We start from the raw sequence: 16,478 nt of genomic DNA, 5'->3' as shown, positions 1-16,478 counted from the left end.
CAATTGACCATTATCTATTTGAATGTATTATACCGATGTCTGCACAGTATACCTTGCATTGTAAACTGTTAAAGTGCTTCAAACACCACAAAATCTCACTATCAGCCAAGAGTCTAGCTGACTATACCTGCACATAGAGCACAGAACTAAATATTTTTCTTCTTATATTTCAACTCCTAGAGTCAAAAGATTTACTGAAAGAAATCTGAGGAGATTCAATAAATAAGAGGCAATAAAGTCAGTAGCTCTGTTCAGCTCACACAGTGAAGCAAAAGGAAAAGGGCTGAATAGTCTCGACTGAAAAGCACCACCTGCTGAAATAGAAGAAGAAAGAAGATGGTTACCTACCGAGTATTTACTCTTAAATTGCGAAGGAAAGGTAGCCGGACCCTACGGTTCCCTTGTTTTGCCTTTATGAAAATGTCAAAGTAGTTTTTCCCTCCTTGGAAGAATAAAAATCAATGCCAAGGAGGAACACCAACCAACTTCGAAGCCACAAGGACCCTGAATGATGCGAGTCCAAGTGCTTTTTGCCAAAGAAAAAGAAGAAATCAAAGATCTTTAATCGAAAATCTTAGAAATCCCACAATGAAAAACTTGGTTGGAAATTTTAAGGCATCTGGTAACATACTGTTTTTTTGGGGAAGTTCCACATGTGGGGCATTCCATATAAGATTGACTAAAAAAAGGAACTTTGACACCCATGGTCACGGATTCTGACAAAATTTCGTAGGTTCGATTGTTTCTCTGATATTATCAAACAGTTTGTGGTAGCGAACTGTAATTAAGGAGCAACTCAGCTCAATAGTAACCAAAACTCTAAAAAACGGAATTTTGATACCAATAGACACATCAAAAGAATCAACTTTTAGTGCTGATTTCAAATATATAAGTTTCATCAAGTTTAGTCTTACCCAAGTTTAGACAAAATTTGCCTTATTTTCGAAAAAAGGGGTAAACACCCCCTAAAAGTTATAGAACTTTAATAAAAATCACACCATCAGAGAACCCTATTGTAGAGGTTTCCAGCTCCTATCTGCAAAAATGTGGAATTTTGTATTTTTTGCCAGAAGAAAGATCACAGATGCATGTTTATTAGTTCTTTTTTGTTTTGTTTTTTTCCCCATAGGTGATCGTATCAACCCAGTGGTCCTAAAATATCGTGGGAGGGCTCATTCGAACGGAAATTAAAAGTTCTAGTGCCCTTTTTAAGTGACCAAAATAAATGGAGGGCAACTAGGCCCCCTCCCACGCTCATTATTTTTCCCAAAGTCACCCGATAAAAATTTTGAGATAGCCGTTTTGTTTAGCATGGTCGAAAATAGATAAGCTATGACTTTTAGCCTGACTTAATCCCCCAGTGTCCCCGGGGGGAGGGCTAAAAGTTATAAACTTTTCCGAGTATTTGCGAACAGCATTGGTTATTAGGAAGCATACAGATGTTTCCAGGGGGGATTATTTCTGGTAGTGGGGGGGGGTCAGGGGGTATGTAGGCCGATCGGTCCGTGGAGGAGGTTTTCATAGGGGGAAGGACGCTGCAATGAAAGGGGCACCATATTTCCTACTGTTATTTAAAAAACGATCAAAAATTGGATAAAAAAAAGTTTTTCAGCTGAAATCAACGAGAAACATCAAAACTTCAAAAGAATATGTAACGTTATGTGTTTAATTGGATCTATCCCCTTCTTAATGCTTCACCCTTTAAACGAATCATGTTTGTAGTACTTTCATAAGAGCTATTTATTCCAACTAACAGCCTTTGTGATGAAGGGGTCATTTTTAAAGATTTGGAACAAAATTTTAACTTTAGCGTAACGAGCGTGGTTTTTACTAGGGGGCGAACTTCCTAATATACGTATTAAAAATATATGAATATAGAAGTTCGTTACGTATGCTAATTCGTAAGTTGCGTATATTTATTACTAATAAAAAACGTTCGTAAATAAAATTAAACAACTTTCGAGAAAGCTATTTAACCAAATAAAAGTAAAATTAATATGCAAATTGTGTTTTAATTATTCATATCCGGTGAGCCAAAATCAAAACCAGCCTTATTTAAAATAAGTTTAGAAATCAAATTAAAAAAAACAAGTTATTTTAACTGACAGTAATGAGTAACGTTAAACTCTAAAATAAACAGAAATTACTCCGTATCCTAAAGAAGCTTTTCCCTCCTAAACGCCTGCCTCTTTACGCTAAAGTTTGACTCTTTCTCACAACTCTATTTTTTTTAAACAATAAAAAACTTTAGCGTAAAGAGCGAGACGTTGAGGAGGGGACAGCCCCTTTCATATACGGAATAATTTCTGCTTGTTTTTTTTATTTAATCAACCACAGTGACTTTATGCAATAGCTGTTTTTCTTTTTTCCTTTTTTTAGGACTTAGATTGTACCTTTGAATCAGACTATTTTTTATATATTTTTCCCCCATTAGAAACAGTTTTTAGAACTGTATGCTGAACAGTGTAGTTTGTTTTGGAACGCCTTTCAATTTGAGTCCTATTGCGTCTTATATTTATAAATAGAACTTGAAAAAGCCATATATACCAACTTTAGTGGAAATCTACAAAATATAAAGAACATAGTTATTGCGTTTCAAGTCAGGCCACTTGTTAAATCACTTAAAACCATTTTGTATTACATTAAAGACCATTTTCATATACCAATCATTTAAGACAGGTCTATAACAACAAATCCCAGAGAAAATTTTCAGTCTTATTGGCCCAGAGAACTATCCCTAAAATTTTTTGAGCCAATTGCAAACACAAAAACAAACAACTCCCCTTTTTTCCATTGAAAAGTCTTAGTGCTAACAATTGAGAAATTTGCACTGTTTATGGCCCTATTAAAAGGAAGTTGGCTGATTGATTGGAATGGTAACTGTTCAAATGACAAAATTAATATACCACCCCATCCCCATAGAGATTAAAATGAGTAACAGGTCCAAAAAAGAAGAGCAGCTGGGGCACTTAGTCATACTTCAAATTAGGTTTTGCCAAGATTTGACCCCTTCAGGTAACTGACCTGATAGTAATTGTTTAGGGGTTCCTTTTTCCTTTGCCACCTTTCTTAAATGATTGGTATATGAAAATGGTCTTTGATGTAATATAAAGAGGTCAGATTGAGTTCTGGTACCACAAAGCCTAACTATTCCATTATCCCTTTCATTCTAAGAATTTACTCTAAAGAAACCAATCAAGTTTCTTTAAGATTCAGCAATCCCTTCTGGGAATGTCCTGATGACAACAATTTAGAAATTCCCCTTTCCTCACAAATGTTGCAGGGGGTCCTATCTCCAAAATTCATAACAATGACACTAGTCTTCCCAAAAAGTCTAGTTTAGCTCGCTAAATTTTTTTTACCTTTCAAGAAATTTTTCACCAAAATTAGTTTATAAGAGTTTATTTGCCAACTGATTACAAATCAGAGCATAATTTTGAAATACAGAAATCTAAATCAAGATAAGTCAAGAACATGTTTCAGGAGTGGTGATTATTTCACACCTACCCTGAAAATAAGAAGTAAACTATGAGATATTTCCATCATTTATGACACCTGTCACTGGGACTGTGTGGGTACAGTCCAGATGCATAACATCATCAAGTCCAAAATTACTCATCAATCAACAGCTACTACAATAAAGTGGCTATATCACTCTCTTTCTGGCAATCTTAATTGCCAGGATTGAAGTTCAGCTTGCTCTGTAGTAATCATTTGTCAAAAATTGCATTTTATTTTAATATATTATGTTTTGGTAATGATGTTATTTATGGTTGTAATGTACCATATATGGAATCATTTAAAAAGTATACTTGATGATATTTCTGACAAAAATGTAACAGAACCAATTAATTGTGATATTATATCTCTTGACAAAACAAATCAGTATTGTATCAGAGCTCAAGGTGAAAACATCTATCTAGATTGGATATATTAAATTTGAAGTCCGGTATGTTCTTGAATTAATTCAGTGACCGGAGTTAATTAAGCGATCATTTAAAGGATTAAGTTAGGAATAAATAAATAACAGTGGACTTTTGGTAAACTTGACCTAGATTCTTCATATTCCGTGAGGACATAAACTGTATTGAACTTTGAATCTAATTGGATTGCGCAAAAAGTGAAATTGAGTGCAGTAAGAGATTAAGAAATATTATTAATTTTGAGCATTTAAAGACTGTAGACGTAAAGTGATTTAATAAGATATTAACCGTGACCTTAATTGGTGAGCAGGAGAGGGGCAGATCCTCCCGTCAATCAGAATCAATACTTTCCCTTTTAATAATGCCTAAATATTATTGTCCTGAATGTAGAAACCCAGCAACCAGTGGGACAGTTCAGTGCACTAAATGCAGCCAATGGTGGCACCCCAACTGTGCAAAGATTACTCTTGGTTTATGAGAGAAGTTAAAAAAATGGCTTTGCTTAAACTGGGATTTTTCCCCTTCCCCTTTGATTGCAAGTGAGGAAAAACTTTCTGGAAAAGGTGCGCAAAAAGCAATCCCTAGATCTGTTGCGAAAAACACGCCTATAGTTACTCCCAGGTCCTCCAATCCCCACGCAAAGACAATAACTAGGCCCAGCATTAAGCAGAAGACTCCCTATGTCGATTGTGGAGAATATAATATGAGAATTTTCAGCGGTCAGAAATAAATGCCCTACCCTTGAGAATGAACTTTCAGCCCTTGATTCTTTTATCGATAAGCTTGACAATGAAGTCAGGTCTGTTTCTGAAAAGCTTGCGATGGGTATGCAAGAATGCCGTAAGCTGGACATCTTAGTCGACGAAAAAAAAACAACAATCGATTCTCTGAAGATGCAGATAAATCAGTTTCAAAACCGGTTTCCGCTGGATCAAATCCCAAGCGGCCATGAACTTGGTACCCAGCCAGCCACCCAAAATAACCAACGCGAAATGAATGCTGTAAGTGTGACGTCAGTTAAATCGGATATACCCCTTCCAAGTGCGGTGAATAATAATACTGACATAGCCGCAAGTGATGAGAATAATTTGATTCCGATTGAAAAGTTACAGGAAGAGGGCTTACATATCATTTTCGAGAAAATAATCAAGCCACCATGCAAAAGAGAGTGTTGGTTCTTTCGGAATGGTTTTTGCAAGAGGGGAGCTAGTTGCAAATTTGCTCATGAAAATAAAGTGACTCCGATAAACGAAAATACAGTTCGACCTTGCCCTGAACAGCCCAAGTCAAAAGGGGTATGTAAATTTTTCGAAGAAAGAGCATGTAAATTTGGTATTCACTACCGGTTCCTACATCCATGTTATAGTTTCCTCGCCAAGTCATGTAATAGGATTAAATGTGTCCTTGATATTATAAAGATGTGCCATCGCTTTAGATGCTTATATGAAAATTGTAGACTAGCGCATTTTAACCGTACGAACTTCCGTAAGAACTTCCGTTGCCCCTTTTGACATTCCAGTTGCTCTCATTAAAGCATTTGCTAAAGAATTATCATTTCCCCTTCAGATAATTTTCAATAATCTAACAAAAACAGGATATTTTTCAAAGAAATGGAAGAAAGGGTTTATTAATCCCATTCCAAAGAAAGGAGCAGCTATTGATTTCTCTGGTGTCCGGCCGATCACAGTTACGTCAGTTTTTAGCAGAATATACAAAAGCTTTGTTGCCGCATGGCTGAAAAAATAACTTTTGAAAGTAACTGATCGAAAGCAATTTGATAACATCCCTAAGTGTTCGACAGTTCATTACCTCGTTAATTTAATTGATTTTATTTTAAAACACCTGGAAAATGGATAAATTTAATTGCAATTGATTTCAGAAAAGCATTTGACCTTGTTGATCACAAAATCCTTTTAGAAAAAATGGCGGAAAAAAATATACCCAGCTTTATTATTAAAATCATCAAGAGCTTCTTAACAAATAGAGAGCAAACTGTGAAGTATAAAAACCAATTTTCCACTTCTCTGCCAGTTTTTTGTGGAATTCCACAGGGAACTGTGATGGGGCCGCTCGGCTTCCTCCTCATGATAAATAAAATTGCCGCTGAACTTGAGGACAGGTGGAAATACATTGATAACTTGTTCTTAACAGAAATTGTACCCAAGGATTTGAAGGGAAATGCTGCTGGTTTCATTGATCAAGTTATCACAGAGGCAGCTGAACTAAAAATAGTCGTGAATAAAGACAAATGCTCAGTCACGACATTTTCTTTTCTTCAGAATACTCAACCATCTTTCGAACCTCCTATCGCTTCCGAGCTAATAAGCCATAAAATAACTTTACTTGGTGTGGTGATTTCTTCTGACCTCTCATGGCGGGAGAATACAAAGACAATTGTATAAAAAGCTAACGGCGCAATCCAAATGCTAAAAACACTGAAAAAATTTCGAATTCCTAAGGACCACCTGAAACTAATCTTTCACACTTTCATCCGCCCCTTAGTTGAATACGCTTGTCCGGTTTGGCACTTTGCCCTTACCCAGGATGAAATTGATAAAATAGAACGAGTTCAGAAGAGATCACTGCAAATCATTTATGGCGGTTCCCCTCTACCTTACTCCTTTTACCTCAAGGAATTTAAACTTGAATCCCTTTCTTCCCGCCGAGGAAAATTATGCCAAAGATTTGGCTCCTCCCTCCTTCAACATCCCATCTACCGATCATTCCTTCCCCCACCTTTTGTTCCTATAAGATTTCGTCCCCCAGGGAAGTGGCTGAGAAGGTTCCGAAACTAACCTCAGTCCACTACGACATCATTCACTACAGTAAAAGCTTTGTGCCAAGCTTTGTGAAATATTACAATGATCTGTAGTGTTTTTATTGTTTGGCTTATTTTTTCCCGCCGAAGTTTTATCAGATAATTTTATTCTCAATCTCAAGGGTTTTTATCCTTTAGTTTATTTATCCTGACGAAGTTTTATCAGACAACTTTATTTTGCTAATTATGACTAAGAGAAATCATATTTGGGCTTTGCCCACGAGAGCTATGTCTTGTTTTTGAATTAAATGAATTTGAAATCTTGTTTTTCTTTGGTTTAGCACACTCTCTTGACACCATTATGTTTAAAAGAATTTTTTACCAATTTTAGCTATTTCATCTTTTTATACCACTCTTGTAATAAGATATATCTATAGTGGCTAAGAAAATATATAAAGGGGGAACTTCTGTATTCAAATAACATATCAGACACAGTTTTGTGAGCTGCATTTAAGGAATGACTACTGACAGCTCAACTGCGAGTATTTAAAAATTGACGTTTACATGAGAGCTGCCATTTTCTCATAGTGTTTGCGTCTGTTTTTACACTTAATTTGACAGATCGTTGGTTCAGTCATAACCAACGTAAACCATTTTTTTGTCATAACCATTTTTTGTAAACTACTTGTTTAGCTTGACTTTCATATCTTTCTTTCTCTCTAAGTTTCTTCCTTTGATCTTTTGACACCATTTCAGTTGCTGTCTACTTCCTTGTTGACCTAGAGACAGTTTCTTCTTTCTCCCAATTATTAGGCATTTCTAATTATTAAAGACAGTGCCAAACTGATAAAACTAGTTTATATGTAATAGAAGTATTAAGAAAAAAATTGCAATTATTATTTATAATTTTAGCCGATATATAGGCCGTCTCAGAGTGATGGGCCGTCTCAGAATTTCTGATCAACATCAATATTGCATTGAACAACTTTCCTATAGCATAGCCTAATATAGGCTCTGGATCCATTCATGCAAAGTTCACTCATCACTCAACCAAGTCAACAACTACCCAGTATAGCAATATGCTGCTCACTTAGAGTTTACCCAGGTTTTTGCTTATTCAAAGTTATTGAGCTAAGCCAGATTCAGCTGAGACTCGTTGAGTCATTGAGCAGCTGTTCCAACCTTTTACGTCAGGAATATGGTTCTCATGTAGGCTAACTCAACACCCATCTAACTTAACCATATTTAACTCAAATCCTATTCGAATCAGCCCCCATGTAACTAAACCCCCATTCAATAGAATCTAACCTAATCATGTTAGGTGACAGGTCAAATTACTATGTGTAGGGTATGCTAATGGTAGCCTTTCATTTTAAATCAACCAACTTGATTCAACTTACTTGACTAGAATCAAGAGCAGGTGGAAATCAAACAAAATTGAAAGTTAGAATGTTTTTCTTTTTTTACCGTTTTTTTAATCACTTTAGCAACAATTGTAAGCTGTAGTTGACTATGGTAAGTTAAAAACGAAACAATAAAAAAGTGGAGCCTAATGCATACAAATTCCAAACTCCAGAAGTGATATAATCCAAATCTTTGATAGGTAACTAAGGATCCATTACCAGACAGCCTTTCAAACTTTACAATTTGGAAAGGAGTAGAGGGATAAGGTTATAAAAAGCTTTTTGGACCCATTTTTGCGTTATAAATCCAATTCTGAAGATCGTATTTATCTACTAAATAAATTTCCTATGTTTGTGAATGGTCAATACCCTGGAGAGGAAAAAGGAGTAGCTCAACTTTAGACCCTCAATTTATTCCTGAAACTTTCATTAACAACTTTCTGAGTTAACAAAAAGTCACCAAACTGCATTTAAACTAAAAACCATACAGATCTATAAGTTATAGTAGTAGCACTACACTAAATTAGCAAAGGTTACTTATAGGATAGAAATCAGGCAGGAAAAAAGAAATATACTGTTAGATGCTCTACTCAATGTTATATTTGAATTTAGCAATCACTGCCATTGGATAAAATAAGATATTTATTTGTATGGCAACTTGCCTTCTTTGAAAATTATTTGCAAGGCTCTTTTTTGGATAGAATAAATTTTTTGCAATTCTTTACAGGAGATACCAGGGTGCCAAACTGGACAAGCATATTCAAGATGCAAACAGACAAAAGACATGTAAATCCTTAAGGAATGGGAAGGGTAGACACTAAATTTATTTAGGAGCTTAAGGAGGGTGATACACACTAGTTCCATGGATGATATCTTTAAAATGGATATCCCACTTTAAGTTAGAAGAAATTGTTATGCCAAGTAACTTAAAGGAGGACACAGAAATTTCAGGAGGGATAGGATTAAGAAAACAGGGTGAGGATTTAAGAAAATAAATTGGTATTATCATGGATTTAGAGAGGTTTACTGTCATTTCTAAGTCCAAGGCGTCATCTCCAATTTCATTGAGGATGCTCATAGGGTTGCTTATTAAATTTCTAAAGCAAGTTTCAACAACTGTTAGGTCATTAAAAAATTTCCATCTGTCAGGAAATTCCTTGGCAAGGTTGTTAATCATAACTGAAAAGAGGAGGGGACCTAGGTGAGTACCTTGGGGTATGCCATTGTGGACAGGGAGAGGATTAGAATAATCATCCTGGTATTTGACAACCTGTAATCTATTTAATAAAAAGGAGGCAGCCAATTTTACCACAAAGGAATCAATATTAAATTTGCTAACAAATTCCTCAACTAAAATATTATGGTTAACAAGGTCAAATGCTTTTAAAAGGTCAATAGAAATTAAATTTAGCCAGGAATTAGGCTTTTTGAAGATATTCACATTGTGGTTGATAAGAGAAATAAGATAGTGGGAAGTAGAAGTGGATTTTAGGTTCCCAAATTACCTCAGGTCAATAACAGGTAGGATTTTTTTTTTCCTTTAGGCAATCTGCAATGAATCCTTTATAAAGTTTTGAGAAAACAGGAATAAGTGTAATAGGATGAACGCCTTCAAAACCAGGCTTTCCTTTTTCAAAGGGGTTATGAAACCCTATTTCCAAATCGTTGGAATTCATCCAGACTCGGTAATCTTGTTAAAAAGGACAGACAAGGGCTTTGAAAGGAAGTCACTAAAAACACTAATAAGAGAAAACGGGATATCCAAAGGACAAAAACTAATTTTTCTTAGTTTTCCAATTCTTTTTTCTATCTCAGATGGGGAAACAGAGGGAAAAGAAGGGGGAAGGGCACCTGTTGGTAACTAAACAGACAATGCTGGAAGGCTCTGGACAATGGAAGCAAGAAATATGTTTATATTATTGGCAGTAACATTGGGGGACTCAGGTAGACTGAAATTAAGCTGCTCAAGCCTCCAGCCACAGAGCTTTTTAACCTCAGAATACCAATTTTTTGGTTTATTTGTAGACAATTCTTCTACCTTATTTTTGAAGTACAGTTGAGCTGATTTACAAATTTCTCTTTTAAATGATTTTCTTAGTTTATTAGCTTCATTTGGTTTACCATTTCTGAAAAGCTTCAATTTGGTTTATAGTTTTTTATAGTTTGATTAATAAAGGGTTTATCACTGGACCACCATTTAATTTTTTTTTTCTTGGAAACAAATTTGATATCTATCAATTAGCTTTTAGTGGAAGGTAGCCATTTTCTTGTCAAGATTTTTGAAATTATAAATATAAGACCAAACTTAAGTATTGAGCCATCTACCAACAGAAAGAAAAACAGAATTTTGAAGAGGGCAGTAAGTGCCATAAGCTATTGAGAAAGAATGCTTGAAAGTTGAAGAGGGGGATAAAAGAATCAAAAGGTGATAACTCCCACCCAATGGAGGCAAAGCTCTTAGTAAAGAGCAGTCACTTTTACATTAGGTAAAATTCTTGCAATAATATCAAATGGGCAAGGGAGTACTTTTGGTCTAATACTTAGTCAGAGGATTTCATCATACCCAGAAAGACATGGAACAGGAATAATTTTTGAGGAAAGGTTGCTCTTAGTAAAGAGCAGCAAATTTTACACTGGGTAAAATTCTTGCAATAAATATTAGCCTAAATGGGCAAGGGAGTACTTTTTGTCTAATACTTAACCAGGGGATTTCATCATACTCAGAAAGACATGAAACAGGGATAATTTTGGGGGAAAGGTTGCTCTTAGTAAAGAGCAACCAATTTTACATTGGGTAAAATTCTAGATGAGGAGCTTTTTCCTATCTTGGAAAGGGATCAAGTTAGGAGACTGTGACTTCCAGGAATAAATTCAGAGCCTAAATTATGTATTGGGAAGGTGTTTTCAAGCACCTAGCTCTAATTCTTTACATTAATTCATACAGGCTCAGAAAATGACATAGAAGTTGGGTCTACTATACCTGTCTTAACTTTACAACACATTTGCCTTTCATTAGTTTTTTGTTAACTTGAGGTCCTGTAAACATGATTCCAGTGACTTGGGTAGCCACATTGGGAATTTTTTTTCATATTTAAAGTACATTTTTAGAAATTCTTTAAGCCCTTTTTATCATCATTTGGCAAAGTTGCGAGGCTCAAAACATTTTTATTGGTCCTCATCTGTGCTGTAGGCTACATCTATTTCTCAGAGTTTCACTACTATACCAAAAAGTTTATTGAAATTCACCAATGGCCAGTGTCCTTAGGAGAGGGGAGTAGATGTGGATACTTCAAAAGACCTACCAAATACATAATTTAGGGTCTGGACCCATTCCTGAAAGTTTTATTTGCCTAATTCAATTCTCAACTACTTCCCAAGACAGTCAAAAACCCTCATTTCACTATAATTTGCATCTCAGATCCCTCACCAATGGGGCCAAATATGACCCAGGCTGTCTTTGTCCATTTACTCAGTTATTGCTACCTAAAATAGTTTGCATATAGTGCTAGCTATTACAAATATTAAACATATGAACAATGGGAAAAAACAAATAGCAATCATGAGAAACACTTTTATTCCTCTAAGGAAATGTATTTATGTACTGCAATGAGTAGAATGGTGTGCCTACAATACCTCTCTTGAATGACAAAAGACTTTCACCACAAACAAGATTATTTGGCAAGTAGACCCCTAAGCCACACCAAAATAAAATTCAGTGGCACCAAAAAACTTTTGGTGGTGCCCCATCAATTGATTGGCGTTTCTTCTATTTTTAGAATTTTTTTTTGCTACTTTTAAAGTTTTGAAAACTAGATTGATATCAGTTTTTAGTGGAATTTGGTCCACAATTTCTTTTTAGCTTAATTATGATGACCAAACCTTGGACAAAATAGGGATGATATATCAATCTTAAATTCTCACAAACATTCTTTTGACCCAAATGATTTACAGCAAGACCTTAAACTGCCTGATATATTAATTAATATGACAAAATAGGTGACTTAAAATTTAACTTAAATTAAGCTCTAAAACTTGAATTAAGCAAAGTTACTTGCACCATAAATCCATGTCTAAATTATGAAACCTTGATGAAATCTGATGTTTATATCTTACTTCATGTCTGAATTTCCTGGTCTTGCAACCTGCATTCCACTTATTTGATAACCCTACCCCTCACTTTCTGCGCTACAGAAGCTATTATTTCTCATTGCTTCAAGATTGAATCCTCTCACTTAAGAGTGATATAATAAAAGTTTTAAAATTTAAAATTTCAACCAACTGCTTTGATAATGAAAGAGCTTATTTATTTCCATCCCATCTCATCAATTAAGGTACTGTGGTTGTGGACATACTTGAACATGGTGAGTAGCATATCAAACAATCAAAGTTTTACTTAGGGATACAGGATTTAATATTTGATTTTTTTTTTTTTTTTACCTAGCTGATTTTAAGAAAACTTAGCATGTCATTCTTTAAGCACAGCTCATTCCCAGGTGTTAGAAGAAAAAGAAGCAACATCTTGTAAAGGAAAGCTTTTATATAAAAAGAAAAAACATCTAATTAAGAAAAGCATTATATATTATTGAATTTTTAATTCTGGCTTTAAATTGCAGTTTAATTTCAAATAAGTTCTAAATTCCCTATTTTATCAATTCTCATACAGTTTAAGGAGGCAGAATAAAAAATTCAAAACACTTTGCTAGAAATGAACTCTATCACTTTCCTTTAAAGCTTCGACAAGCTTGTAGTTATCATCTATAAAAATAAGCTTGTTTACATAGTGTGGGGCCAAAATAGGACTTACCAGTATAGAGCATAGAGCTTAGCAGCAACAATCAGTCCTGCACCACTGAAAACCCTTTCTGCTGCAGCACTTGTTGCCAGCAACAATAGATCCTTTCTTGCCAAAGCTAGAATCCATGTCAGCAGATTAGAATATCTTTCCCAGAAGGCAATGGTTAGACTGATTGCATCAACCAGGACAGGATCTTTTGGTCTCCTGGCATGGGCATCAAAGCCCAGATATAAATCTACTTGACACCAAACCACATCATCATTTTCATCCTGTTCTGCATTATTATTCTGGCACATTATTTGATTGAGCAGCCTTGTTTTTTTTTCCATGCATGATCATGAAGAGATTTAGGGTTGTTGCTCGTCTGGGAAAACCCACTAGCCATATTCACACAACTGATTGGGGTAGCTGATCCACTGACGGCACCAGAGATTACAATCTCCTCTTCAGGCTTTTTGAGGGCCCTCTCCTCTTTCTACAAAAGAATTTCTAATGCACTAAAATGCTCATCACAAGTTGTAGTGGAGGGACCTGGAGTGTTGATTGGACAAATTTGGTTCAGACAAGATGTGATAAAGTACCTTATGTCAGACACCCGCACCAAAGGCTTAACAGTTTTGAACAAGAATTCCCTTCTTGTCATTCAACCATCAAGAATGTTCAGATGCTCATCAATTTCATTTATCTTGAATCTTTCACAGTCCAAAAGTGCAGCTTTCAGACCATGAGATCATCCCTTGGGAAGCAAAGGTCATCAAACTTATTTTTCACATTTTCTTTTGGAAGCAAAATACAGCTGCTATCATTAGGCTGCTCCTCAAGGTGACCTTTTAGGAGGCCCCAACAGAATAGAGAAACATTTAGGGTAAGAAAGAATTCTCCCTCAATAGCCTTGACTGTAGTAGAAAAATTTGGCAATAGAGAGCAAAGGTTGTGCATTAGTTCATATTCCTTATCATCTAGAACAAGGTAAGGCTTCCCAATTTTACACAAAACACATGCCAGATGGCCTTTGCATTGAATAATACTTTGCTTCATACTATATGTAGCATTCCATCTTGTGGCCAAATATCATTCTATGGACTTGCATTGTTCACATCTTGGTAGCATAGGAGGCAGATAATCAGCAACCTGCTTAATAGGCAACTTAGAATCAGCATCAAAAACCTCCTTTAAATCACAAAATCTTTTAAGGAATTCATTGTTATTTTAAACTTGAATTTTTATTGTTAGATAGCAGATTTTGCATTATATTTGCCTCTCAATAATCTCAGGTAATTTGGTGCTTGAAATTTCTGGTGGTGTGCCACTGCTGACTGTATTGGCAGCAGCAGTGGTGAGCTGAAGCCTTTTCAGCAGCAGTATGCTGCTGATTTTTGGTGCAGCTTTGGGAACTACTGGCAAGGGGGTTCATAGCTGATGGGCCCTATTACAAAAACTAAAACTCTTATACAATACAGAGGCTTTGGTGAATAGATTTTGCATATGCTGACATGCTACCTAATACCTTGAAAATTCAAAACCAAATTTGGGTTTACATGATCAAAACTTTGGACAATATGAAAGACATTGATGAGGCCAATTCAATTCTGTTTGAATTCTAAGCTTTGCAACTCTATTGCCTGTATCCTTCCCTGATACGGTAAATGCTTTTGGTATGAAACAGATTAGTTGCATATTTTTGAAAAATTTTCAACCAGGAGACAATCTGACTTATGTAATGTGTGCCACCCTAAAGAATTTTAGCCTACTCTACCAATGGCCTATTACGATTTTTTACTCCATCTTGAAGTTTTTACGACTGAATTTCTTAAATGTGCTTTCTATAATGTGAACTTGGGAATTCATATTTCTAGAGATCAATTTTTAAGAATTTTTTTCCAAAAAAGAAGTTTTTCAAAACAAGTAGACTAATTTGCCACGTTAACCATAAGATGAGGAGAAATAAAGTTCTATAATAATTCAAACTTAAGTTATAGGTCTTGATTAGCGGCTATTGAGAAGGAAACATGTTAAGAAAACAGTTCTTATGTGATAATATACAGAATAATTGTAGCTTACACTTTTGTATTCAACTCTACTATACTTTACCTTCCAACCTTACCCCCTAATATGCAAAGGATCCCATATGCAAATATATAGTACACATTATATATTACCAAAGCTTTCTATTACTTAGACCTATCACCCTTATTTTTCGAGATACCACCAGATGGCTAATTTAAGAGTGTATACATGTACAAATCTTGAAATAAGCCAACCGGCCAACAAGTATTTAAAACATAAGAGTCCAGCCGAACATAGGGAAACAAGATAAGAAAACAATTATTACTGCATAGTCTGCAGAATAATCATAAATAACACATTTTGCAGGGGGAAAGCCTTTATCTTCTCTTCTTTCCTTGTTTTTCTACTTTTTCTAAGAAATTAATGAATTTCTTAGGACCTATAGGCTATATTCACAGAATATATACCCCCACCCCTCTAATGTGCAAATATATACCTAAAATCGCATCCTGAACCTAAATATAACATCCATTTGCATCACAAATGAACTTTACTCCCATATTAGCCATATGGTGGATGTCCTTATTTTTCTAGTTCTTGTTTTGTCACAGTTGATTTTCAAGAGAGATGCACTGGGAAATACATATTTTGGGCTATATATTTCCACATTAGGGTGGGGAGCGTTAATCGTAAAGTATAACAGAGCTGCAAGCAAAGTTTATCAGCTATAATTATTCTGCATAGGCTAGCCTATTATGAAGTAAGAATCATTTTCTTAACATATTTCCTTCTCAATAGCCCCTAATATAGACCTATACCGGCTATTTATTTTAATTTAAAGTTTTTCTTGGGTTTAATTCGTCCTTCAATAGCAATTTCTGGTCGTATCAAAGACAGTTTCATCCCACCTATGTCAACTTTCCTGTGTAAAACCACGTGTCACACTGTTGGACATTTGCGGGTTTGTCACTTCAGTCTGTAAAACGCCATCTCCGAGAATATAATTTAGGACCACAGACAAAAAGCATGCATTACAGATGTGGATGTATCCTATCTGAAAATGTAAAAAAGAGTCTAGGCGTTTCGCCCCGGAAAATTTGATTGGTATTTGGAAGTTTTATTGCCTCTTTTAAGAATCAACGTGATCAGAAGGCAGCAACCCCCCCCATACGTCGTATTTTCCTGCAATGCATCTGATAAAAATTTTGAAATAGGTATTTGTTCAAAAACAGTCCATAGATTACATAACAACGCTTTTGGGGTTGACACAACCCCCTCGTCCAGAGTCTGGGGGCAATGGTTTTTAGCTATGCCCTGGGGGCACTTAAATTTTTTATGGAAGGAATGGTCGTGTGAATTTTAAAGGAGGCTCATTTGGTTCATAAAGGTTTTATCCTTGTATGGTATACCAGACAAATACATTAAAGTGATTAGTGCTATGTACGAGATTAACACTGCTGCGGTTAAGGTAGGAAATGAGGTTAGCAGCTGGTTTTGTATTAAATCAGGAGTTAAGCAGGGTTGTGTTCTATCCCCCTTTATATGGATTATTTTGATGGACTTTGTTTTAAGAAGCACAGGAAAGGCAATGG

The 16,478-nt window shown here is 35.4% G+C and overlaps 1 protein-coding gene across 3 annotated transcripts in view; it reads right to left on the bottom strand.

The window, feature by feature from the left end:
- The window catches only part of mio (GATOR complex protein mio), a 102,745-nt gene extending 86,932 nt beyond the window's left edge, over window positions 1-15,813 (bottom strand). The window contains exon 1 of one of the 3 annotated variants that reach the window (XM_089099593.1): window positions 15,795-15,813. Coding sequence is in view for 1 of the 3 variants with exons in the window: in XM_089099592.1 (XP_088955718.1) it covers window positions 12,889-12,901 (13 nt within the window). In the remaining 2 variants the exon portion in view is untranslated. Of the gene's footprint in view, window positions 1-12,888; window positions 13,305-15,704; window positions 15,728-15,794 lie in introns of those variants that run through there. The other 2 variants (XM_089099595.1, XM_089099592.1) reach the window with 2 other exon arrangements.
- Window positions 15,814-16,478: the final 665 nt, after the last annotated feature.

Source organism: Artemia sp. Qi Xiang Cuo, chromosome 13 (genome assembly GCF_049724085.1).
Source record: "Artemia sp. Qi Xiang Cuo chromosome 13, ASM4972408v1, whole genome shotgun sequence".
In the NCBI taxonomy this organism is placed as follows: domain Eukaryota; kingdom Metazoa; phylum Arthropoda; class Branchiopoda; order Anostraca; family Artemiidae; genus Artemia; species Artemia sp. Qi Xiang Cuo.
The sequence above is the reverse complement of the archived record's forward strand: the minus strand, read 5'-3'. Positions and strand labels throughout refer to the sequence as shown.